General features: G+C 45.2%; 1 protein-coding gene across 1 annotated transcript; it reads right to left on the bottom strand.

Moving 5' to 3' along the window:
* Positions 1-27,872, bottom strand: NOD1 (nucleotide binding oligomerization domain containing 1). Its single transcript, XM_065399603.1, has 11 exons — positions 27,657-27,872; positions 22,655-22,829; positions 17,400-19,203; positions 15,428-15,511; positions 13,934-14,017; positions 12,903-12,986; positions 11,653-11,736; positions 4,905-4,988; positions 3,871-3,954; positions 2,001-2,084; positions 1-73 (listed from the first exon to the last, which is right to left on the bottom strand). The coding sequence occupies exons 1-11, from the start codon at positions 27,870-27,872 to the stop codon at positions 1-3; spliced, it is 2,856 nt and encodes a 951-aa protein (XP_065255675.1).

The raw sequence follows: 27,872 nt of genomic DNA on the forward strand, positions 1-27,872 counted from the left end.
TCAAAAGCAAATAATCCGCTCTTCATTTGCAAAGGCTTTGGCCTCTTCTTGGTTGACCAGGTTCCCATTTAAGCTAACGGGGGGAGAGGGGGGGAAGAGGAAACAAAAATGAAGAATTTTTGCTTATTTTGCACTTTTTGGTAATTTCATGTCTTCTGCTTTTTCAAGCTTTTGGAGTGGCAATCAAAGTTTCCTAGGCCTCTGTGTGCTACCCACTGGGCACAAACCCCAAATGGGGCTCCCCCCTAACTAGGTCACACTGTAGTTCTGATGAGACCCGGGGGGCAAGATTTTTCAAAAAGTGGTGCCTAAATTAGTTTCTCTCTAGGCACCCTAATGTGCTGAGCACCCAACAGCTCCCACGTAAGTGAATCAGAGCTGGTTGGGTGCTCGGTGCTCTTGAGAACCCAAGCCCCTTATAATAGAGGTCGAAGGCTAACTTTAGGCAGCCAGCATTAGATGTTTTAGCTTTACGCTAGTCAAGGTGACTCTGCAGTTGGAGTAAGACAATCCCCTACTGCTTTGAACTGCCCAGAAGGTGAACAGTATGTTTGATTATATTATGGCAGTATGAAAAGAGGGATCCAGCTGACTAAGGTTCCCCAGGTGCGGGAATCTTGTGTAACCAAATGAATAGAGACTTGTTCACACTTTCGCCCTCATTATTCCTTCTCCTGAGCAGGGCAAAATATACTAAGGGCAACTTAATTTGCTGAGATGTTTCCTTTAGTGTTTTTTTTACTAGTGCTATTGCTTTAGGTCAACAGTTTCAATTGTTGCTGCCTAAAGTTATGCCCCTGTACATAAATAGCCTGGTTTTCAGAAGGGCTGAGCACTCAATCCTACCATCGCTCAGCACCTCTGAGAAACAAACCACTTTTATTTAGAAACCTAAATACAGACTTGGGAACCTTCCTGTGGTTTGAAAATATTAGAGGGGGTGGGTGGGTGACTGCAGCTCTGTAACAGAAAACCTCCCCCATGCCTGCTGCAGTGGAACACAGGTGGTGACTGACAAGCTTTCAAAGCAGGAACATCGTGGCCTGGCACTTAAGAAAAATAGATTTTTTTTTTTTTTTTTAAACAAAATGTATGTTGTACACAATCAGGGTCTGAAAGCAGTAGCGCTAAAAATAGCCCAATTCTACTGGCTCTTCCACTCCTAGGAGCTGGCGGAAGGAACTGTCTTTGGCTTTGTGCCTCAAAACACAAGTGGCTTGTGATGCCTACCTAATCTAAAACAAGCAAATCTTGCAAAAAGTTAATCTCCTTGTAGTTTAGCACCTTGACTGTGCATGGAGTGCAGTCTGAAAAAAGAAAATCAAAGCACAATTTCTGTGAACCAAATTATTAATGTTAATTAAATGCAGCCATCACCTGCTTGTCTGGCTTTGGCTCCTTGGTAGCAGAAACATGATGAGAAGAAAGCTTGAAAATAATATTCAGATCAAACAGAACTCAGGCTACAAAATTAGGCCGTAATTCATGAAACACTTATGCATATGCTTTGCTTTCTCCAGGAAAGCGATCAGATTGAAGCCAAAGGGACTGCTCACGTGAGCAAAGCAGAGTGTAAGTGTTGGAAGGAGCGGGTCCTTCAAAATCTGAATCCCACAGGCTGGAGATACAACATCCCCTCCTAAAAATTTGCTCTAAACCAGCGGTTCTCAACCAGGAGTCCGGGGCTCACTGGGGCTAAGGGCAGAAAGCACAAGCAACTTCGCTTTGCGGGACCCCGGGCAATTGCCCTGCTATCTACCCCGTAATGCCAGCCTTGGCTTTTAATCTACTGGATATGCAGAAAAACAGTTGTGGCACAAGTGGGCCGTGGAATTTTTATAACATTTGGTTGGGGTTGTTGGGGGGGGGAGGGGGAGGGCCTCAGAAAGAAAAAGGTCGAGACCCCCTGCTCTAAATTCTGATTTACTGCAAGTGTCATATGGTCAAAGCATTTGAAAGGGAAGTGTTACAAAGCAACCCTCCGAAGAGTGGGATCTTACCAGATTTCTTTAATGGTTGTGTTCTCCTGGAGAGCTTCGCTGAGGTATTTGGCCCCTTTGGCTGTAATCTGATTCTGGATAAGCCTAAAAATAAAGCACCGTGTCAAACAAACTGTTTAGCTCTGACTTGTAGCGTCCCCTCTCTTGCACACTTGGGATATTTGATGCAGAAATCAACAGTGGGAGGTAAGCTCTGCTTGATACTGATGAGCAGGGTTAACTGTTTGCCAAGAAGAGGTAGTTTCTGATTACCATCTGCATGGATGGCATGCCAGCGACAGACAATCTCCCCACAGCTGTGCTACTACCAGCAAAACTAAGAGTCTTAGAGCCTCTTGATTTTAAAGTGTTTGCGTGTGTGTTTCAGGGTTAGTGAGCTGAATTATGCAATTGATGATACATCTGCTGTCTGGTAAGTGGGAGCTGATTACTATCAGTGTGGAATTATGAACACTGGATCTGTTGATACATTAAAAGTTCTTTACTCTGTTGCTTTAGTCCATCATAATTATATTTTCTACTTAACAAGGACTCTTCATGGAGTAGCAGACCAATTCTGTGCATAAATCCTGGGGCAGGCAGGGTGTTTTAGTGGTCACTATTTGCCATGTGAGCAATCCAAATGAAATTCTAAATGATAGTCTCTTGAGTATCAGGCCAGCAAGGATTGGGATCTCTTTGGAGACACTGCACCAAACAGCCCTAGTGTCAGCAAATGCAACTCCCAATGAAGTCAACAGGAGTTGCCACTGCTTATGCCAGGGATGAAATAAGGTCAATATATTCCCCCTCATGTGGGCCGGGGGGGAAAGTGTGCACCACGTATTGTTCACAGGTGACCCTTCCAGTAAATTAGTTATGAGCTACAGGTATTAATTCCAAATGGAGTTCTGTCTAGTCTATGGTTTTATTATGAAGAAATGTAGCTGCAGTAATATATAGGTAAGATGATCACTCACTAGACATAAACCACACTTGATATAAGAGTTGAAATTGAAAGATACAAACGACATAAGAATAGAAACGGAGACTGCATGGGATCCTCATTAACTGCTCTACAGTAGAACTGTTGTCTCAAATTCAAAAACTACCCCCTACTGAAATATTGTAAAAAGACTCAGCCGAGGCGAACACCACCCACCTTGTAGCTTGTCATGATATGCCACACACTCTATAAGCTCCTGGGACTGGCAGAGATTCAGGACTCAGCTAGAAAATCAAATTAATTCTCAAAAATCTCTCAGTGGGGAGAAAAGGAAGAATTGCCTTGAAGAACTTTCTGAACTTGGCCAACAAATTGAAATGTTGAGAGTGCTTTCAGCTACTGGAAGAATATTTGGCTCAGTCTCAAGTACAAATATCTACCCTGGTCAATTTGCCATTTCAAAGCATCAGGTAGCTTAACCAAGAAAGCCAGGATATAAACTTGTCCACTGGCAGCAGCACCCATGCTTTACTGAGCCACTGGGCCAGCTCTGGCCCAAAGGGTGCTGTGCTCCCACTATTTTAAGGCAGATTTATAATAAACTATGGCCAAAATGTTCAAATGTAGTTGCTTAAAAGCTAAGCACCCTCAATCAAGGCCCCTTTTTGCTTTCAGAGGTGCTTATTGCCCAGAGCGTCCACTCTTTGGGATAGGTGCTCAGGATGTTTACTGAGGCATCTAAATGCAGATTCAGGTGCCCAACTTTATGCAAGTTTTTTCAAAAGTTTAAAACAAAAAAAGCAAAGCAGCAGCTCCGTTTCACTTGTCACGACCACGTCCAGGCATTGCAGAGATGGCTCGCTGGGACCTGCATAGACTTGGAAGTTGAAGTTTTTATGTGATGGCTGACAAAGAGCCACGCTTGTCTAAATGTAATTAACTCACCATAAATGCGCTAGCTTCTTGTTGACTCTCAGCATCTCTGCAAATCTCTCTGCAGCTTCGTCATCTATTGCATTTTTAGTCAACCTAATTTGGAGAGAGGGTTTGTTCAGAAACTCTGTTTCACATTTTGACATTTGCTACTCAATTATTTAAGTGCTGACAGTGCAGTCAGCTTTGGACAAGCCACAAACAGTTCCTGTCCTGAGCAGCTTGCGAAGACTGGACACAACCCCCCCCTCGACAGAAGGTAGGAGCAGCAAAGAGACTGCCTATGTGATTTTTATTAACAAGGGGGTGGGGACACGGGTTAGGTGTGGGCCTTGCAGAATGGGACAGGGATGTGTATGAGAGGGTAGATACAATGCACTGGAAGACACGGACAGGTCCAGACATGGGAGTAGCACTGGAGAAGCCATGAAGGCTGTGGGAACAAACAGACAAACAAACACTGGTCTCACATAACAAAAGTGATCGGAGACGAGACTCAGGTCTACACTTAAAAAGCTGCAGGGGCACAATTTGGCAGGGGCACAGCTGCACTGTTGTAGCACTCCACTGAAGACACTATTATGCCAGCAGGAGGGCAGTTAATCCACCACCATGAGAGGCGGTAGCTATGTCAACACAAGAAGCCCTCCCGTCAGCACAGCGCTACCTGCACTTGGGGTTAGGTCGGTGTAACGATATTGCTCAGGGGTGTGGATTTTTCACACCCCTGAGCAACGCAGTTATACTGATGAAAGTTTGAAGTGTAGACCTAGCCTAAAGATACATCTATACTTCAAGCTGGGGGTGTGATTCCCAGCTCGAGGAGACATTCCTGCGCCGGTTAGATAAGAGCTAGCACTCCAACGCAGCTCTGGGAAAGACCTGTCATAAAGAACACATCATCGTCCTTTACCTTCACACCCATTCTAAAGTGAAATGTTTACTTTCTCATTGGGAAATAACGATAAGTTGCAGCTTTCCTTTGCAACCCATTAACAATGAGTAAGAGGGCAGCTATTTCCATAGAATGAACGGATACTGATTACCAAAATATTTTCACGGTGTTGTTGTGCTTCAAAGCTTCGGCAATGCTTTTGCCTCCCTCTGGCGTGATGCCATTGAATGCAAGACTGGGAAATGAGAGAGGAATATATAAAAATAGCCAACATCTCCATTTTACAAAAAGCCTGAATTGTCTTTTAATCAATCCTAATACATAGCATAGAGAGAGTGATTTACATGCTCAAAGGGCTCTACAAACTGTAACTAATTAAGACTTTACAAGCGGAAGCATTTTAACTACATGCTTCTGTTACTGTCGTACAGTCTGGGTCCAATTCTGCCCTCAGTTACACAGATCACAAGGTTTGGCATCAGAGAGTTGTACTTATGGGACTGACAGCAGAATTGTGACTGGTGGCTTTGAGTGCCAGGGCGGAAAATGTTTTTGGCACCAGTGCCATCCCCACCAGTAGCTAATCCAAAAAAAAAAAAAAAAAAAAAAACCCCAAACCACCAGGGACCCAGCCAGCCATAAAGCTGCGAGTCTGTCACAGATTCCATGACTTTCCAGGACTTCTGCAGCAGCTGGTGCATCTGGCCCGGGGCCACCTAAGCAGCTCGGGCAGCCCCTGGGCCAGCTGCACCGGCCACTGCTGGGGCAGTCTCGGGCCACACTGCTCGCCTCCCCCAGCACCAGTGAGGGTCCCGGGCCACGCGCCGCCACTCCCCCAGCTGCAGCAGGGGTCCCAGGCCACATGCCACCCTCTCCTCCCCCAGCACCCGGGCCACCCTCCCACCCCAGAGCACCTGCAGTGCTCCCAGGCCGTCCAATACCCCAGAGCCCCCAAGATTTAGTCGGGTATATAGTACAAGTCATGGACAAGTCACGAGCCGTGAATTTTTGTTTACTGCCCGTGACCTGTCCATGACTTTTACTAAAAATACCCGTGAGTAAAACGTAGCCTTAATTATACATACACACAGTTTTCAGTGCAGACTATAGGGTTTTTAAATCTTTCCCTCTATCTTCAGCTAGACATTGGTAAGAGTATCTGCCTAATACTAAGCTCCAAGTTTCAGGTCTTTAAAAAGCAGCTTTTCTACGTCCCTCTAGAAGCCAAACATAAGCTGGCAGTATTGCAGGGATGACTAGTGAGATTAGGCCTTGTGCTAGCTAGCTGCCCAGGACTGGGCAACCACTTACCGTATATACTCGATCATAAACCGGTTCGTTCATAAGCCGACCCCCCCCAAGATGGATAAGTAAAAATGGAAAATTTTTATGACCCATTCATAAGCCGACCCTATAATTCAGGGGTCAGCAAACTTTGGCTCCCGGGCCATCAGGATAAGCCGCTGGTGGGCCGAGATGGTTTGTTTACCTCGAGTGTCCGCAGGCACGGAGGTAAATATAAGTAAACAAAGTTTCCCGGCGCGCCAGCTGCTTACCCTGACGGGCCGGGACAGCAACTGGTGGGGAAATGTTTTTTTTGGGGGGAGAAGCTGGGAGTCAGGGGAGTAACCCCTGTGACCACGCCCCACGTGACCCCACACTCTCCCCATCCCATCCCTTCCCACCTTATCTGGGGAGGGCCAGGGGAGGATGTCTCTGGCCTGGCTGGAGCTGCTCCGGCAGGCTGGGCAGCGCGGCCACAGCCTGCTCCGGCGGGCCAGACCGGGCGGTGTGGCTGCAGCATGTTCCAGCGGGCTGGGCCGGGCAGCACGGCTGCAGCGTGCTCCGGTGGGCTGGGCGGCACGGCTGGAGCCTGCTCTGGGGGGTGGGGCCGAGCGGCACGGCTGCAGCCTGCCAGCCCCAGAGCTGCAGCTGCTTTGGAGGCTGGGGGGAGAGCAGCATGGCCAGAAGCGGAGAGACTCTGGCCCCGCCTCTTCCCTTCTGTCTCTGCTGGCTGTGCTGCCTCTCCTTGCTCCCCCTATTGGGGGGAGGGGCTGTGTCCCACCTCTCCCTCTCTATACCCGTTCATAAGCCGACCCCCTTCTGTGGTGCTTCCCTTTTTTACTAAAAACATTCGGCTTATGAACGAGTGTATACGGTAATTCTCATACGAGTGTTCAAAATAGGGCAGTTGGGGGATGTAAGTGCACAAAGGCTTTGTGTTTGCCTGCTGCACAGGAGTGAATTTCACCCACTATTTTCATTGGATACCAATGAAGCCCAAATTCAAATCAGTCACATGTATACATTTTACATCAGATATAGTAAACTGAATTCATACAGTTAACACAGCGGGGGGGCGGGTGTGGTTCTTGGAGCGGAGAACCAGGAGAATTTACTAACTACCCACATTTCCAACTGATCCTCCACAACTTATTCCTTGGATACAAACACAACCATAGGCGCAGACTAATGTGCCTGGGGGGTGCTCCCCCCCATCCCCATCCCCACTCTGTCCCTTCTGCCAAGGCCCCACCCGCATCCTGCCTCTTCCTGCCCCCTCCCTGAAGCACGCCCTGCCCTCGCTCCTCCCCCTTCTCACCCCCCAGCACTTCCTGCACGCCGTGGGACAGCTGATCGCAGTGAGCGGGAGGCACTGGGAGGGAGGGAGAGAGGCGCTGATCGGCAGGGCCGCCAGCAGGCAGGAGATGCTGGGGGGGAGGAGGCGGCGCTGATAGGAGGGCTGCCGGTGAGTGCTCTGCACCCATCATTTTTTTCCATGTGTGCTCCAGCCCTGGCTACACATGAGCATAGAGAGGAAGAACACCACCATGCAAAGTCAGACCTTCCAGTTGATTCCTAATTGCCAGCAACCAAGACGCTGAACTAGCCATGAGCATGCTAGGCTCTGACACTCAATGAAATGAAAGGACAAGCCTGGGAGAACAAATACAAGACCATATTACTTTACACAGCATTTAGGGCCTGAGCCAAAGTCCTCTGAAATCAATGGGAGTCTTTCCATGGACGTACTGGGCTTTGGACCAGGCCCATGGACAACCTATGGAATTTGTTCCTGTACAGGCACAAGCTAAGCTCTATAAGGCAGGCTTAAACTATGCAAGAGGAGCCACATACACACGTGTCACTGGTTGATTTTCTTCTTATTGGGTGCAGAGCTTGCCAAGCCTATTTGCAGAAGCTTCATCAGCCAAGCGCCAGAGGCTTCTGATCACCATCAAATCTGGTCAGAGGGTAGTTGTCAGTGACGTGTGACATTGTGTGCATGGGCCACAACCACACGTGGGACCCCCTCGTTAGCCCTACGTGTAAAGACTGGGTGCAAACTGACCCTTGACTGTTCAAAACAGTCCATGAACGGTGTGACAAGTCAAAGCCAGGGACGTGCATGGATGGGTCAGTTATAAGAATCGCTGATGATGCTGCATTTGGCTGATGACAATCCGTCGACACTTATCTCCAGTACTCTCAGGGCTAGCCCGATGGCTCAAACACTGGGGGGAGGCATTACATCAGGAATGTCAGCTGGCAAATGACGGAGGGCACGTCTTCACTACCCGCCGGATCGGCGGGTAGCAATCGATCTATTGGGGATCAACTTATCGCGTCTAGTGAAGACGCGATAAAATCGATCCCCGATGGCTCTGCCGTCGACTCCAGAAATCCACCGCGGCAAGAGGCGGAAGCGGAGTCGACGGCGGCGCGGCAGCGGTCGACTTGCCGCCGTCCTCACAGCCAGGTAAGTCGACCTAAAATACGCAACTTCAGCTACGCTATTCACCTAGCTGAAGTTGCGTATCTTAGGTCGACCCCCCCCCTGTAGTGTAGACCTAGCCTGAGATTCAGTCCTACAAAGGACCTTGAATGCAGTTCACTGGTTGGATCATCAATTTCCCTGGTATGAACCAGATAAGTGGAGCAGTTTAACTAAACCAACGTAAGTTAGACCAGTGTAACTTCTGTGTGTAGACAAACCCTGAAGCAGCAATTATTGGTTGCTGCCAGAGGCAGGATTCCAAACTAAAGGTCTGGCCTGATAAGGTGATTCTTATGTTCCAATGACGTGCAAGCAAGCACACTTCTTCATTAAAGTCCATGATGATTAGTGGTTAGTCTAGTTAAGAGCCTGAATTCTGAAAGGGGCCGAGCACCTGGAATTCCGACTGACCAGAGTGGAAACTGCAGATACTCAGCACCTGTGATGACTGGACCTAAGTAAAAGGATGACTTGCTAAAAGATTGAAATTATTTTAGGGCTATCTTCATCCACCCTTAAACTTTGAATAAACCCACCATTGACACTAATGGGTATTCAATAGATGAAACAAGATTAAAGTACTCTAGGTTCAGAATGTAAATTCTTAATTTAAGAACTGTAAATTAAGAATGATTATATAGAGAGCATACTGATCAAATTTGTAAATGACACAAAGCTAAGGGGGAGTTGGAAAACATTGGAGGATAGAGCTAGAATTCAGAGGGATCTTGATAAATTGGAGAACTAGGCTATAGACAACAAGTTGAAATTCAACAAAGACGAATATAAGGTGCTACACTTAGGGAAGAAAAACCAAAAGCACAAATACAGAACGGGGGATAACTAGTTTGGCAGCAGCACTGCTGAGAAGGATCTGGGAGTTGTGGTGGATCACAACCTCGACATGAGTCAGCAGTGTGATGCTGTTGCAGAAAAAGCAAATGCAATTTTAGACTACATTAACAGAGGCATAGCATACAAGTCATAGCAGGTGATAGTACTACTCTACTCAGGGCTGGTTAGGCCTCAGCTGGAGTATTGTGTCCAATTTTGGTCACCAATGTATAGAAAGGATGTAGAGAAACTGGAAAGGATCCAGAGGCCAGTGACAAAGATGATCAAAGGGATGGAATGCAAGCCATATGAGCAAAGGCTGAAGGAACTGAGTATGTTTAGTTTGGAAAAGAGGAGATTAAAGGATGACAGGATAGCGGTCTTCAAATACTTGAAAGATGGAGAAAAGTTGTTCTCTCTTGCCACAGAGGGCAGGATATGGGGCAATGGGTTCAAACTACAGCATAGCAGATTTGGATTAAATCTCAGGAAAAACTTCCTAACTGTAAGAACAGTAGGACAATGGAACAGACTGACTCAGGAGGTTGTGGAAGCTCCTTCACTGAGATTTTCAAAAGGAGGCTGGATCACTATCTGTCTCGGATGGTTTAGACACAACAAATCCTGCATCTCGGCAGGAGGTTAGACTAGATGAGCCTTGTGGTCCCCTCTAACCCTACGGTTCTAAGAATGAGGCAGGTGCAATGGCAGAATCCATACTGCACATGCACACACGATGACTGGAGCTTGCCAGTGCACATCATCATTTTTGCTTCTGTAAGCACTAAATTCATGAACAAATTTGTTCCAGAGCAAGAGTGCCAGGCAAGCATAACCCAGTTTAATGCTAGCTCAAGGTGTATCACACTTGAGATAACACTTCTAGAGGAATTCTGCAGTGAGGAGAAGGTGGCTCTCTTAGGTGGCTTTTATATTTGAACAAAAATCTAGGTCACTGCAGCTGTTCATCATTTCGTTTTGTTTCAGGCAGTCATCTGCCCAGAGAAAACAGGGCAGACCTCTAGCTATGAAATCACTGATAGTCTGAGACAGCAGCAGTGAGCTCTCCAGAGATCCAGAATGTCTTAACCACACTCCCTGGTTTTTTACTGAAGAAACTAGTGAAGTGCACCATCTTGTGGGGAAAGCAAGCAAAGATATTTGCTCTTTCAAGAGAGGGTCATGGAGTTTAGTGTACCTGGGAGACAAAACGAAAGTAACTGAGCCAAAAAAAAAAAAAAAAAAAAGGGCGGGGGGGGGGGGGAGGGGAGGAGGAGAGCATGCATTGAAACTGGGAAGTGGCCATGAAAATTATTTTAAAATTCACAGCAAGAATTGAAAACATTAAAGCAAATAGGTATGAGTTTAAGTGATGAGATTTACAATTCTAGCTTCTCCTCATACCACATTGCCAACTTCAAATATTTTAGTGCTTTCAGATACTAGTTTCAAGCTTAGATACTGAACTTCATTACCAACACTGTCTCATGGATCACTATTATTTATACGGTGGTAGCCCTGTTGTGCCAACACTTAACCAAGACATGATCCCTGCCCTGTAGAGTTTACAGTCTAAGGCTATGTCTACACTAGCACTTCTGTCGGTAAAACATAGGTCACTCAGGGGTGTGAAAAAACACCCGCCTGACCGACATAAGTCACCCCGACAGAAACACCGGTGTGGACACTCTCCCACCGACATAGCTACCACTGCTCATTGGGGACAGTTTAAGTATGTCAATGGGAGAGCTCTCCCATCAGCATAGAGCGGCTACACGGGAGATCTTACAGCGGCGCAGCTGTGCCACTGAAAGGTCTCTAGTATAGATATAGCCTAAGAAATAGTACAGAAGCTGCTTGTTTCTCCTCAAGAGAGCACACTTTACTAGTATGCAGCGCACCAGAGGCCTATTTCTCCATCACCCTGCGACCTGTGCAGTCATTTGCAGCATTACAAAGTAGGTGCCAAGTGCTACCAAATGAGAATGGTAAATGGGTTTACAGGACCATTGATGGTGCAAGGCAGCAGAGAAGCAGGCCCTAGGCTGTAACTTGGAGCATTATAAAAAGAGAAAATGACAGACATACAAATGACAACCTGTGTTGTGACTGAAAATCCCACCTGATCCCAGACCTCAGGCTAGCCTCTTGTTTGACTCAGGGACCTGTTAGCCTACAGAGGAAAGGCTGCATTACCAAACGGACTTCTCACACAAAGCCTCTCCAAATCAGCTCTGATTTCAAAGCCCGTTAGAAAGGCAGGTGTTCTGTAAAGCCGATTTATTACCTCACATTCGTTAAGGTGGGGTGATTCCTCAGCGCCTCAGCAAATGCCTTCGCTCCTTCATCTCCAACCTGGTTACCCCACATCCTGGCAAGGAAAGAAAACAGAGAGAAATAAGGAACAAGGATCTAGTGCCACCCTTATCACATTTCCCCCCTCCCCAGTGACCTTGTACTACTGACCAGGGTTCCAAGCCCGTGAGGGACTCGGCCCCCTTCACTCCCATTGATCCTTGCAGGTTCCATTCCCAGCCGCTTGCAGGACTGAGCACTGAGGGTTCAATTCTGCTGTAAAGGCACAGCCCAGAGGGAGCACTGGGAGATAGTTTGCCTCAGTGGGAGTGTCTTTTGGACTGTGCTGGGGAGCCACCTGCAGCTACACCTCTTTAGGGGATACTTTCTCATGCACGCTGATCCTGCTCTGAGCTGGTGGGGGTGGAGGGACCATCGTCCTGTCTCTTCCCTGCCCCCTTTGGGGTGCTTAGCGCAGTCTCTCTGTTACCCTGCATGCAGAGACTGTCACTGTACTTGGCCTTTGCCCAACCCACGCAGGATATGTGTTGGGGAAGAAGCTCCTTGTGCCCACCCCAGCCCCACGCCAGTGCAAGGGCCGGGCCCCGAATGGAGGTGGATACTAAACCAGCCCCGTAGGCTCTCCGTCCTCAGTAACGTGTGAAAATAAAATGGTGATAATTCTCTTATCACCACACCAGGCCAGAGGAGTTGTTGGCATCTCAATAGCAGACTGCCACCAGGGCGACTAAAATCTCAGGGAACCTCCGTTGGCAGCCTGCTCTTGAGATGACAACTCCTCTCGTGGCTGGGCCAAACCCCGCGGTCACAATGCCCGGAGCAGGGAGCTGGGCCCAGCCCCGTGGAACGGAAGCTGCTGCAGTGGGGTGAGTGCAGAGGGGGCTCGCTCTCCATCCCCTCCCCCACTCTGGGGCCTCCCCTCCGCACCAGGCTGGGGTGGAGGGTGCTGCTGCAGGTGGTCGATGCCCCCTGGGCAGGTCAAGGAGGAGGCAGCTGTGGCAAAAGACACTGGCCTATGATTTTGGGCCCTCCATGTGAATTTAGGCCACAGGCACATGCCTAGTTTACCTATATATTAATCAGGCCCTGGGCCTCTGGAAGCTGCTATTCCTACACTCAGTAGGCCAGTTCTTCAGCTGCTGCAAACTGTCACAGCTCCTTTGCCAGCCCCAGCTGAGGTCATGTTTCGACTCCCGCCAGGCGGTATCTCATTTTACTTACCCAATGTCATACATCGTTTTGCTCTTCTGGATAGCAAGGGCAAGACATTTCCCTCCTTCAGTGGTTATCTTGTTTGCTCCTATTCTGCATAAAAATATATTCACTGTTAAGCTGCAACTCTTAAAAAAACCAACTCATCTATACATCTATATTTGAACCCCAGCTTAGACACTGACCCTAGCAGCCAACTCCTGTGGTAGATAATGATGGAGGTCAATTACGGCTACTGCAAATTTCCATGGACTAAAATGTTGTACACATTTAAGCTTTTGGTTACAAGGTACCAGACCAAAAGTAATCATTTTAGGCTGCACAATTCAGGCCTGAGGCTGCACAACAAGTTAGCAGCACAGCCATGACTAGAATTCAAGAGTTCTTGGCTCCCAGTACGGTGTTCTCTCCACTAGCTCACATTGCTTCTGTTGCTTCTTTTCACTTTCTATGGTAAAAAAAAATTAAGTGACAAGTTAACGTGACTTAACCTTAGCATGAAAACTGGCATTGTGTATGGCTAGGCATTCTAACTTTGCGCAAGTTCCCTGTAAACAATGGTAATGGTTCACCATTTGACTTTTGGTAATTCCTTCATTGAAATGCAATACTGAAATACATTCCTTCCCTTTACTTATGAAAAGGTCAGGCCTACACAAACCTGAAATTAGTTACCATGAGGGAAATGTATCCTTATGCAGAGGCCCCAGCACAAGGTTTCTGAGCTACTAAAGTCCCTCTCCAGTACTCAAAATAGATCGTAAGTGGAGTATAGGTCTTGTGCTGACCCTTTGCATCAGGGTGAATGCGTCCCACTGTGCAAAGCAGTCTTTAGTAAAGATTAAGCATTAAAGGAATGCATGCAAAGCAGTCATTGTCAGAGTATTATAAGGAAGTACATAACTTTGAAAACCTCCTTTTGTTCAATCTGCATGTGTTTTCTTTTACTCAAGTAAGAAACTTTTCTCTTTCTCCCTTTAAAGTTGATGTACCCTCAATATGGTACCATGGAACATAATAAGGAAAAATCCTGGACATACTTAACACATGTGAGGCTTGAACATTCTTCAATGAGTCTTGCAACGTATTTGGCTCCAACATCAGTAATTTGGTTGTTGTACAAGCTTAAAGAAAAATCACATTGGTAAAAACAGATTATTTCTGCTGTTACCTGAATATATACAACCTGGATGTTTTTGATACACACAGAGTATCTGTCTTTATGAGGGTCCTGTACAAAGATTTAAATACTTCTTTTTAGTGATGAGGATAATAATTTAATAAAGAGCTATAAAATTTAAGACCAGACTGGGATTTATTTGAAGGAAGGTGTTATATATATATATATAAAAAAATAATGGAAGCTGGGTTTGCTGGAAGAGATCATTTACATTTCTTTATATATATATATATATATATATATATATATATATATATATATATATATATATATATATATATATATATATATATATATATATATATATAGAAATGTAAATGATCTCTTCCAACAAACCCAGCTTCCATTTTTTGGTGCCAATATGAAAATACTTTTACATAAAAGTTATGAAACCAGTAACCATGCAAAATATGTGCTCATTCTTTTATTAGATTCATGAAAGCTCTCTGAAATACATCCTGTTCCTTTCATTGCAAGGTCGGATTACTGAGTAGGTACACTGGGAATAGGGCATTGGTGGGAGGAAGCAATTCTTGGGACTTAAATTCACTTTTCATAAAGTAATTTTTATGCCACTATTTAACCAAAAGTAGCGAGTAAAGGCTAACAAGCCCACCACCCCAAACTTGACAGAAAACTGATTTTCTTTTAGGTCTTTAAGGAAATCGCTGCTTCCTACATGGGTAAGTGTGGTTATACAAAAGGATCTAGTAAATATGACCCCTTGAAAGATGACCCTTCCACTCCCCTTCTCTCTTGTAAGCTATATTTACTTTGTATAGAAGAAAGAAATGACTTAACTAGAGGTGGATAAAGACAAAGGAGGTCAGATACTAGCTGCAAAACTGAACATACCTGATCAGCATTACAACATGAGCAAGCTTTGCCCTTTGTAGGAATCCATCCTGTGATCAAGGACAGGAGAAGAACTGCTGTACAGGGGATTGGCTGTCCCTCTCCTGCTGTGCTGTCAAACGGACACCTGCATCACATCTCACTACACTATGACCTAAAACAGTGCCTTACAAAACCTGCCATGGTCAGGTTCAGTAAACTAAGCGTATGTCTACACTGCGATAAAAGACCCGTGGGCACAGTCATGGCTGGCCTGGGTCAGCTGACTCAGGCTGCAGGGCTATAAAATTGCAGTATAAACATTCAAGCTCAGGTGGTGCCCTGCAACCCTAAGACAGCTGACCCGGCCAGCCCCAGGTCTTTTACTGCAATGTAGACATACCTTAAAGGTTTCCATCCTGTCCTTGCTAGTGCTGACTATTAGCCTTGAGGGACCATTCAGGATGAAAGGTGCTGTAATGTAACATTATCTCTTGCGCTGTTCCGAACTCATACATACCCCAGGGAAGTCACAATTTTGTACTTGGAGAGCTCATCGTATAGTACTCTTACTCCATGATCTGTGATCTGATTAACACTCAGCCTAAAAGAAGAAAGAAGGGAATCGATGGCTGATTAGTCAGATTATGAAGGGTTCACTGGCCACAGGATATTCTATGGCCTCCTCTTCATGGATTGCTGCAGATCTACACATCTTCCTCTGACATTTTAACAGAGCATCAGACCTTATTAGATTAAAGCCATTAACAGAAATGTGAATTCAGTTTTTAAACTTGCACTTTAAAAAAATAGAGCTTCCAGCTAATGCTCTGTATGCTGTACATGGAATTAAAAACAAAAAAATTCAGTAGATCAACAGACCAAAGATAGATCCCTGTTTTCCCACAGTTTATTATAATTACGGGAGATGCTCTACTTGGCATCCCCTCAACAATACCTATCCCAGCAAAACCCAGCTCCTCAATGGGCCACCAGTCATCTAATCATCCCTGCCCATACTCAGTGAAAGGCTAGAAAACAGGCGAGTATAGAAGCATGTTCTGAAGGCCATGACATATATGCACTAGTGAACTGTGGTCATAGGAAATTTCTTTTTTGCCCTGTATTGGGACAAAAAGTCAAAAACACTGAATTTTTTTCATGAAACAAAATACTCCAAAATATTTTGTTTCAGAAAAATCAGAACATTTTATTTCAAACTTTATTATTTTGTTTTTTATATTATAATTTATAATACAGGAGTTGAAGGGATAAAAATGAATAGTTTAGACATTTTTCTGTTAAATGTCATCAAAATCAACATGTTCCCGTGAAACATTTCTATTTCAAGAAATCAGCATTTTCCGACGTAAACTGATCCAGTGGAAAATTTTTGACTAGTGCCATTTCTGGACCAAGCTCCAATGCTAAGGATTGGTCTACAAAGCTGCGCACTGCAGACCCTAGGGGTGTGAACTGTACAGCACACTAACATGTTCTGCGGTAACTGCCCCATGCAGATCCTGCTGGCATGAATTAAAAGGTAATGAGAAGCAGGTAGATTTTTATTCACGCCAGCAGGGTCTGCACAGGGCGGTTACAGCACAACCTGTTTGCATGCTATGCAATTCACAACCCCAGAGTCAGCACTGTGCTGCCATGCAGACAATACCTGAGAACGCCCTGTCGCCAAGCCACTCCTGCTTATTCCAGGAGGTTGGTAGCTTGCCCACTCAGATGCATTGATTGGTAGAGGGAATCTGGCTCAACTTCTACCAATCAGAGGAGTCTGCTTCTTTTCAAATGACTCACTGTGAAATTAGGTTTGGGTTGTTACAAATGTCATTTTCTGTTCTCTAGGAATTACCAAATGGAAACGACAGTCCTCATGCCAGGATGAGCCATGTTAACACAAAAGGCACACTGCTCTGATCAGCAGTTGCTTTGAATGGCAGATTTCTCCCACTGCCATATTTTAAAGCCAGGACTGGCTCTAGCAAATTTTCATGTAAGGGAAGTACTATCAGCAAGTACTTCTCCTTCCCTGCTCCCCCCTCCACGCCACCCCACCCTCAGTGCTTTCTCACAGAACCTGGCCCATTTTCAAGACATAATCTGAGATGGACCCAAATCAAGACCACAGACCTAAACACCCCAAACTTCTGGTGGTATTTTTTGCAATCTGGATTCAAAATTCACACAGCTGGTCCTTATTGCTATTCTACCTTCCACCCCCCCCCCAAAAAAAAGATCTGAAATCGGCAAACTCTGGGATGTTCAAAATTCTGATCCAAATTTTGCTGCTTGGGGCTGCCTTCTCTTAAGATACTGAGGTGATCGTTCTGAAACAAGGCTTTAAAAGCCAAATACAGTTTATTTCCAGGAGCACTTGGTGCCTTTAGCCCTCTCAAGCTTTAAAGAGTTTCCATAAGTTTAATGCTTATATTGTGTAATAAATCAAAGATAAACAGTCACCTGGCACGACATCCTACCTGATCACCGCAAGCTTGTTAAAACAAGGTAGAAGTTGTTTTACTCCATAATCATTGATATTATTGTTGTCTAGATCCAGACCCAGATGCTTCTGAAAGTGCTGCATCACAAAGGATATGGCGCTGCAGTCCGACGAATAGGCATTGCAATAGGTGAGTTTGATGTAGTTGGCCCTCATGCCCCTGACAGTCAGCTTGGCTAGTTTTTCACTTTGAGTCTCATAAATGCACCTCAGCATCCAAACAAAATTGGGCATGACCTGAATCTGTTTATAACCCTTAAGTTTTGCCCGCATCAGGCTCTGCAATTGAAATTTCATGCTTTCCAAGAGATATGTGATGAGCGCATTTCTTTTCCTCTTAATGGCTGCAGGTGAAACTAAATGTCTGAGGAGCTTCTCCTTGTCTTTGGAAAGCAGACCACAGAGGAAAAGATTGGTGAAGTGAAAATGTTCTTTATTTCGGAAAGGATCTTCTCCTATAGAGCGTTTGTGCAACCAGGAAATAGGGAAACAAGTAGACTGGGCAGTCTCAGTGGAAGAGCACTCTGCGAAAAACTTCAGTAACTCCTTTGTACCCAATTTCTCTTCAGTAACTAGGAACAAAGCTGTGAAAAAAGACTGCAGGGTCAAGTGCAAGAACTCATAGGAGGACTGGTCTCCATAGCCACCACAGTCATGAACCGTTCTGAGGAATCCCAGGTGCAAATCCTGCTCTGACATGTTCAAGGATGTGACTTCCTCCTGGTCAAAGATAAAGAGAGACTTCTCCATCCCCATGTGTGCTATTTTACCCAAAGAGAACAGAGTTTCCTTTTTTGACCTGAATGTCTCCACTTGGCTCCTGGTGTTCTTCTTCAGCAAATTTGTTTTCAGAGTTCGGTTCAAGTGAACTTCAGTCATGAGCAAAAAAACATCTGTGAGTGTAACTGAGTAGTTTGGAAGCTCATGACTGTCAAACATGGAATGGAAGAGTTCAAAGCATTTAAAGATAATCCAACAAAACAAAGGCACCGAACACAAACTGCAGAGACTAGGGTTTGCTTCCAGCTGGTTCGACATCAATACCCGACACTCCTCGTCTCTGAAGAATTTCTTAGTGTATTCCTTCAGGTTATTGCTGGAAAACCCTCGGAGCAGTACTTTCTTCCTAATGATGTTTTGATGGATCTCAGTTCCTGTCCTTGCTGTCAGAACTTTCCTTGATCCCTTAAGAACCTTTCCACTGAGAAGATTCACCAACAGGGCAAGAGGGTGGATAGGTTCATTGGGTGAGCAGATCTCGGGGATGCTGCTCAGGTCAAAGTCAGAATGGATCTCATCAAAACCATCAAACGTGAAGAGGGCTGTATGAGGGAAGTGCAGGATGTGGTTGAATACCTCCTCGGGGTCCTGGTCTGGGTAACAGTTGTATTTGAACAGGAGATCCTTCAAACAGATGGCTTCATTCTCCTTAAAACAGCTAAACATCCTGCACCTGAACCGGAAGAAAAATTTGGCACCTACAGCCAATTCTCCTCTGGCCCAAAGATTTTGCATCTTTTGCAGCAAAATGGATTTTCCAATACCTGCATCACCAAAGATGTAGATCGTCTCTCCATCTTCGTTAATTAACCCAATTCTATCATCAAACAGATCTTCTAGGCAGCTCACCTTGCCTAGACTCTCATTGGTATAACTGACCAGCTCGATAAGACTAGCAGCATAGGTTTCCTCCAGCAGCATTTCCTCCTTCTGAGCATATGACATAACAAACTTTGTGTCTCGTGCCAATTCATATTTGAGTTTCTGACGGTACCTGCTGACTAAAGAGAGAATTAATTATTAAAAGAGATTGAATCTAACATAAGGGCTACAGTATATAAAGTCCTGCCATGCTTAGGAACTAAGGAGAAATGACTGGCTATATACAAGCACTTATGCCTGCGGCTCTTAGGTATAGAAGAGTTTTAGGCTACAGCTAACTCCTTCCTATCTTTTATCAAATACATGCTGTCTTGAAGTTGCCTCTCTAGAAACAGGGGGAATGATGAGACTTTTGATATTATACAGTTTCTAGAGAGGCTACATCAGGACCCTCAGAGAGGCTCTTTGGGCTTTTTCAATGACAAGCAGTGTTTCTCTGGAGGGGAAGCAACTTGTAATAGTGAACTTATTTTTTTTCTTTGCATGTGTTCAGCACAAATCTGAGAGGCACTAGCAAAGCTCCTGTCGGGATAAGAAAGATAATTTCTGCTTAGCAACATTTTCCAACTGCATGCTTTATTTTCTGGATAGTCATGAATTGGCTGACAGGTTTGTGTGTGATTTCTCAGTCCAAAGGAACAAACTAAGAGCAGTTATTTTTACAGCATCGGGTACGTTCTACATGCCAAGTTAAAAGATTAGGACTATTGCAAAGATCTGATTGCTAGCTGTTCCTGAGTGCCTTTAGAATTCCTGGCTCATAAATACTTTCCCTGCAGTCTTGAGCTGGTGTAATTACATCTTACAGGCTCAACAGGGCTGTTTTGCCAGTACTTTGATGGGAGGCTGCCTAGGAAGTGGTGCTGGTGATTCAGTTGGAAACTCTCTTCCCTTCCAGTCAGTACTGACCCAGTGGCACAGCACTGTATTAGGGGGCACTGTGTTGCTTGATGCTGCATAAAACCCGGGGCCTAAAGACCCCACCACCCTTTCTTCAAAGGTCAGGATGTCCAAGCCATAGACAATTTAGATGGTTACACTCTCCCCTCTAAGTTTCCCTGGCAATTTCAGTTACAGGAGTTGTTCTTAGAGCTGCAGTGTTAGAAGGGCCTGCAAGGGTCATCTAGGTCTAACCCCCTGCCAAGATGCAGGATTTGTTGTGTCTAAACCATCCAAGACAGATGGCGATCCAGCCTCCTTTTGAAAACCTCCAGTGAAGGAGCTTTCACAAGCTCCCTAGGCCCGTCTGTTCCATTGTCCTACTGTTCTTACAGTTAGGAAGTTTTCCCTGAGATTTAATCTAAATCTGCTATGCTGGAATTTGAACCCATTGCCTCTTGTCCTGCCCTCTGCAGCAAGAGAGAACAACTTTTCTCCATCTTTTTTATAGCAGCCTTTCAAGTATTTAAAGACCACTTTCACGTCCCCCCCTTAGTCTCCTCTTTTCCAAACTAAACATACCCAGTTCCTTCAGCCTTTGCTCCTATGGCTTGAGTTCCATCCCCTTGATCATCTTTGTCACTCTTTGCTCCTTGCCTATTTGTTAGTTTGTTAATAATCATCATCATCCCAGGCTCTAGGCACCTCAAGATATTAAAAAACAATTTATAGAATAATAAAAATTCTAACCACTGGGCAATGTTCTTGTGTTTTCATTGCAAAGGAGTCTACATTTCAGAAGGGGGGGGTTTAAGGTTAAGAGTCTTGTATTTATACAGTCTGGAAAATGCTTTGGGGTCCTTTGAGATGAAGGGCTGTATAAAAATGTGATATTTTAATTTTAATAATATAACTAAAAATCTGCTGACAGTCACTTTGCCAAAGATAATCACGGAGCAGTTAGTTTGTGCTATGTGTTAAAAACTAATTAATTCGAGGGCTGATCTGAGACTGTGATGCAACACTATTGGATATATTAAAAACAAACAAACAAAAAAGTGCTTGAGGTTTAGAAAAATAAAAGCTACATAAACAAAGCAAAATATAAATGTTCAACTAATAGAGGGGGCTGTTCTAAGTTCCAGCAGCCTGGAAGCCTACAGCTGCCCTACACAATGCATTCACTATGGTATTTTCCCTAGCTGGCGCTCCGGTTTCTACAGACCCTGTTGTGACGGTGCCCCCCATAAGGCTTTATGGAAATATGCTTATGAAAGTATATATGACATAACTAGAATATGTTTTATGCTACATATGCCATGTAACATATCTCTGTAAAGGTTATGATCTATTGAATCTATTAATCCTATTTGTATGCATGTATCATTTTTGTACTTGAAGTTAGGAATATTGGCTGTATACTTGCTTGATTTCTAAGTAGCCTTAGTAAAGCATTTGGTCAGATTCTTGAGAAAGGAATGTGCAAATTAACTGCCCAATCAAGAAGCATTTAAGGGACAATGGATCTTGGGAGGCTCCAATCCACATAAGAAGTCTACCTGAGGACGTTCAAGGTAGCAGGTAAGCAATGGCTCTGCTTGTAAAAACAGAGTCATGCATGGACATGTGACTTGCCCATGTGACTCCAAAACTCCATCTTAGAGCTGGACTTTGCATAGGAGAGAGGAGGGGGTCTCCACCCACAAGAGAAAGTCTACTTAAACCCCTGGGAGACCCCTCCATTTTGGCTTCACCTGGCTCAAGAAATAGCCTCTCCACCCCCAAGGATACCTGAAAGAAACTGGAACAAAGGACAGTAACTACAGGGGGTGTGAGTGATTGCTGGACCCAGACTAGAGGGAGACTAGTCCGTAAAAGGAAGCTTACTGAGTGAGGTTTTTATCTGTATTCAGTTTTCTTAGACATAGACTTGCGTGTTCTATTTTATTTTGCTTGGTAATTCACTTTGTTCTGTCTGCTATTACTTGGAACCACTTAACTCCTACTTTCTGTATTTAATAAAATCACTTTTTACTTATTAATTAACCCAGAGTATGTATTAATACCGGGGGGGGGGGGGGGGGGGAACAGCTGTGCATCTCTCTCTATCAGTGTTATAGAGGGCGAACAATTTATGAATTTACCCTGTATAAGCTTTATACAGGGTAAAACGGATTTATTTGGGGTTTGGACCCCATTGGGAGTTGGGCATCTGAGTGTTAAAGACAGGAACACTTCTGTAAGCTGCTTTCAGTTAAGTCTGCAGCTTTAGGACACGTGGTTCAGACCCTGGGTCTGGGTTGGAGCAGACTGGCATGTCTGGCTCAACAAGACAGGGTGCTGGAGTCCCGAGCTGGCAGGGAAGCAGAAGTAGTCTTGGCACATCAGTTGGCAGTTCCCAAGGGGGCTTCTGTGATCCAACCTGTCACACCTGTATGTTGCCACAGACAGTAGTAGGGGGGATAAAAATCTCACCCCATATTACTCAGACTTCAAACAAGAAACACAATGTAAGGTCTAACCCTGGTTACATATTTTTAAAGCTTGATTCCCAAGGCTGGAAAAATCAGAACTAATAGTGAGGTTAATCAATAGATGAAATTAATCCAGTTAATATTAACATACATTTCTCTGGAGACATGTTTTCTACAGAGAATTGACCTGCATATTGGCTCTTACACCTCTTCCTACCTGGATCTGTATTTACAACAGGTTTATTTTGAATATTCTGTGAAGGGTGGAATTCTATTTCATCCAACCAAGGCTGTAGTTCGTAATACGCATCAGAGACTTCTTGCAGGATGTAGATGAAATATTCTGAAACTTCTTCTCCTTTGCTTTGAACCAGATCCAGAATTTTACGAACCTGAAGAAATACCACGTAGAATGTTAGTGATACGTAGGATTGTGTATTGGTTACATTTATGAAATGCTTTGAGATGCTTCATTGGAAATGGGACCCCAATCAAAGCCTAGAATCTACTCTCCCAAACTGGGATGTCAGAATCTGGATCTGAACCTGAACTATCCCAAAGTCCAGTGTGTTTGGATTCCGGCATTACAAAAAGGCTGGATCTGCAACTCTGATTTGGATGAGAGGTTTTAGTTTGGGCTCATCACTACAGCTATGTACATATACCAGCTATAAAGATAAGGGACACAGGTTGCTCCATAGGTAGAATGCAAAGGAAATTCCTGGTCTGGGTGGTCACCACAGTCATGCAGGAGATTTCAAATCTTGCCCATATTAAATGAAACTAGAGGACTGATTTTTGACCTCCTGGCCTGGTCCTCTGATTTCTGAGGCTAAGTTGCATTATTTAATTTTATATCAGAATCTAGCCTGAATAGCAGTGTGTGGACAGCAGAATGTCTCTCTGGACTTGAATGCAGAACCAAACAAGCACTCTTCCTTCTTTAAGCATAGCAGTTTAACTCTGAAAGGCCACCTCTCCCCGCCCATGCTATGGGGGATTGGGTTGGGGGTGAGAGAGCGCGTGTGCGTGCACGCAATGCTGTATGCCCCTCTCATTCAGCAGCCATAGGAGAGTTAATGTCCACACCCACTAGCAAAAAATTTGACTCCAGCTAATAGATGGAAGGGGTTAGGTTTGGTGGGTGGATCTAGAGGGCAAGGGCTAGTTTGATTTTTGTACAACCAGCATGTGACAACCTTAGTGCAAGTGTTTCTAGGGAGTACAGCCTTTGCTCTAAGGATACTTCTCTAAGGACTGGATTCCATTCCTGCTAGTCACAAGCTCAATTTCTTCAGTAGGCAAAAGACTTCCAAATTCCTTAATCTCTGAGGCAACTTTTCTCTGGCCTCTCATGAGCTAGAGAACCCACAATGCAGGATAGAATACACCAGAGCTCAGCAAAAAAAGGATTTTTAGATATTAAAGACCTTCACCCAATTTCTCTGATCTGGAAATCTGCACCTTATAGTTCAGGATCTGCAAAAGTGGGGCAACTCTCTTATGACAGAACATCGATAAAACCTACTTGTAAGCCAGCAAACATTCCTCAGACAATCTATTTTTTCCTTCCACCTCAGATATTCAATAAGAAAACTACAAATAGGAGATATTCCATGTGAACAAAGCTTACAGCTACAAATCGCTTCAATTTAAAAAGAAAAGGAACAAAGAATGGAGCCCTAGTAAACATAAATGTGGATGGTCGCATCAGGAAACAATCTCAGGGGCTGCATTAGCCTCTTCCACAGAGACCCCTTGATAGTGGGGATTCTCCTTCAAGGAAATCCTGGGGAGGTGGGGCGTAAGAGGGCCCAATGGAACTGCACTGTCAGGAATTGCTGTGGGCACAGAGAGCTAATGGATGCATGGGGTCTCCATGCAGACAGGCCAGGCCTCTTGTAGATGCCAATGAAAACCACAGGGTCTAGGTATGGTCCTGCAGCTCATTCTCCGGGGTCAAACCCTGCTTCTCTGACAAACAATATGGAGCGGGTGGGGTGGGGGGACTCCATGAGAGGATCCTCACTGAATCCTTCCCTTCAAGCTGCCTCCTGTGGGTTTTTCCATCCCCGAGTTTTCAGTCACTTCTGGCCCCTTCTGCAGGATTCTCTGTGGGCGATCAGGCAATCTGGCCCAAAAACTGAACTTCCCACTGGTCCTGTGAAGTACGCGTTGCCTCTTCTGAGAGCTCCCCTCTGTAGATGACTGACTGTTTTATTACTATATTATACTACTGAACAAAAAAAGAACCCCAGATGATCATACAATGCACCACCGTTCAACTCCCAGCTTTGGCTAGCTACATGGAGTAAGCACCACAGGTACAATGTCCAGTAACCAACAAGAGTTATTATCCTAGGGAAATCTGCACATTGATGAAGCCCAGGACACCTGCCTCTTTTGTCGTTCACTCTCCTCTATCTGTGACACAAATGTGAAACCTCTAAAGCTCCGTAACTGGTTCATAAGGGAAGTCAGAGTCAGGTATTGTATTAAATCACTGTAACAGGAAAAAATGCCTGGAACATTTTCTCTTCTGGAAGAATTGGAAACCCAAGCAATTTTTGCTAATATTTGCTCCTGGAGACAGAAATCTAAAACCAAAATGTGTCAGGATATCAAGTTTTTTTCCATTTTCATGAAGGAGGATACAGAAAATCACTTAGGTCTTTAAAGAGAAGAGTATGTGTAGAAAAAGTGACTACAATTTTAAAATGAACATTTCCCCCCCTTTAAACTAGGACCAACTTATGATCCCTCCTATGTCACAGTGAAATAAACTCTGTTTCCCTCTTAAGTATTTTGCATGGTAACAATGCTCCAAACAGTACAGGTGTGCAATTAAAAATGTGCTCACATCACAGATTTTTTTGTAAATTTATGTTCTTAGAGCTTTTCTTGTAACTGCAAACAAACAGATTTACAGAGATTACTGTATTTACTCGATCATAAGCCGGTTCGTTTATAAGCTGACCCCCCCCAAGATGGATAAGTAAAAATGGAAAAATATTTATAACCCGTTCATAAGCCGACCCTATAATTCAGGGGTCAGCAAACTTTGGCTCCCGGGCCATCAGGATAAGCCGCTGGCGGACCGAGATGGTTTGTTTACCTCAAGTGTCCGCAGGCACAGAGGTAAACCTAAGTAAACAAAGTGTCCCAGCACGCCAGCCGCTTACCCTGACGGGCCGGGACAGCAAGTGGTGGGGAATTTTTTTTTGGGGGGGGGGGAGAAGCTGGGGGTCAGGGGAGTAACCCCTGTGATCACCCCCCACATGACCCCACACTCTCCCCATCCCATCCCTTCCCACCTTATCTGGGGAGGGCCAGGGGAGGATGTCTCTGGCCTGGTGGGAGCTGCTCCGGCAGGCTGGGCAGCGCAGCCGCAGCCTGCTCTGGTGGGCCAGACCGGGCGGTGTGGCCGCAGCATGTTCCAGAGGGCTGGGCCGGGTGGCACAGCCCAGTGTGCTCCGGCAGCGTGGCCACAGCCTGCTCTGGGGGGTGGGGCCGAGCGGCGCGGCTGCAGCCTGCCAGCCCCGGAGCTGCAGCTGCTTCGGAGGCTGGGGGGAGAGCAGCGTGGCCAGAAGCGGAGAGACAATCCACCTCCCACTAACATCAGTAGAAAGGCTACCATTGACTTCAATGGGAGTTCGTTCAAACCCTAAATGAATACTGGGTCCTGATGGTAAAATGAACAAAATCAGAGTTGGACCAACACTGAGTGCTTCTGAAAGTCCCATCCCACAGGGTTTGCTTTTGTAGTTTGACAATCAAATCCTCAGTTTGTTGGTAACCAGGTAGTCTGTCTACTTCAACCCCACACCCATGCTGTCCACTGCCCAAATACACCAATGATTTTCAACCCTATATAATGGTCTTGATACATTCATTTATTTTCCATGTCAAGCCAGTGCTTGTCAAAGGTGCTGGACTGGCAGCCTTGCTGACTGGTGTTCTCTGGTTATCCACAGAGCAAAGGTAGCAACTGTGTAAACTTCCTTAGATTGCCTCAGCAATGACCCTCCTCATTGGCAGGGTCACTTCTAGGTGTGAGAGAATTGTTCAGTCATCCTACCCATTCAATAGCCTCTGTGCTGAGCCTACCCTCTAGAGTGCCAACTAGTGGCAGTGATACTTGAGATGGGAACTCAGCTCAGTAGGAACTGGACAGATTATCAAACACAATAGAAGTCTAAAAGATAGTTGAGCTAAAGTTACCAGATACACTTCAACTTGTGGGGTTTTACATGGCTAATAAAAAGTTCAAGCTGGCTAGTGAAATAAGAATATACAGTAATTCCTCACTTAAAGTCATCCCGGTTAACGTTGTTTCGTTGTTACATTGCTGATCAATTAGGGAACATGCTCGTTTAAAGTTGTGCAATGCTCCCTTCTAATGTTGTTTGACAGCCGCCTGCTTTGTCTACTGCTTGCAGGAAGTGCAGCCCGTTGCAGCTAGCTGGTGGGGACTTGGAACCAGGGTGGACCGGCAGCCCCCCTATCAGCTCCCCGCTCCCCTAAGTTCCCTGTGCAGCAGCTGCCCAGCAGGCTATGAATCAGCAGCTGTCCCTTCCCCCACTACCATGTGCTGCTCCTGCCCTCTGCCTTGGAGACGAACCCCGAGACTCCTGCTTGCTGTGCCGGGGTCTGGGGGGGAGGGAAGGAAGAGGGGGGCTAATGTCAGGGTGTCCCCCTCCCCCCTGCTCCTGCACCCCGCTTACCCCATCTTCCATAGAGCAGGGGGGACACGCCAGGGCTCAGGACGGAGGGAGCTTGCAGTAGCTGTGGTCTCAGCAAGCTGATTTAATTAACAAGGCAGTGTACTTAAAGGGGAAATGCGCATATCTCCCTCATTACTGCTGCCTTGTAAAGTGAGAGAGTTAACCCTTGAGGGCTCAGCCAATTGCTAGTTCATCATTTAGCAGTAAGGAAAATATCCCACCCTCTGACTCCTCCACTTCAACCAAGCTTCACAATCATCATCACTGTGTACCAGTAATAAATTGTTTGTTTAAAACTTATACTGTGTGCGTGTGTGTGTGCGTGCGTGTGTAAGTAAAATATAGTCTTTTGTCTGGTGGAAAAAATTTCCCTGGAACCTAACCCCCTCATTTACATTAATTCTTATGGGGAAATTGGATTCGCTTAACATTGTTTCGCTTAAAGTCGCATTTTTCAGGAACATAACTACAAAGTTAAGTGAGGAGTTACTGTACCTTGTCGGCTTGAGTAGGAAACTGTGCAGCAATCTCTGCATCTTCAGTAGAGAAGTATTCATTCTTAATCAAGTTGTCAAACAAACACTGGGTGTTTCGGATTTTGCTGACTAAAAGTTCTCGATGTATTTTCAGCAAGTTAAGGAAGGGTGGAGGACTTGATCCGGAGGGTACTTGCTGGATAATCTCTGTGTTAGCACAAGACTGACCTTCCAT

The sequence above is a fragment of the Emys orbicularis genome, chromosome 2, assembly GCF_028017835.1.
Source record: "Emys orbicularis isolate rEmyOrb1 chromosome 2, rEmyOrb1.hap1, whole genome shotgun sequence".
NCBI classification, from domain to species: Eukaryota; Metazoa; Chordata; order Testudines; family Emydidae; genus Emys; species Emys orbicularis.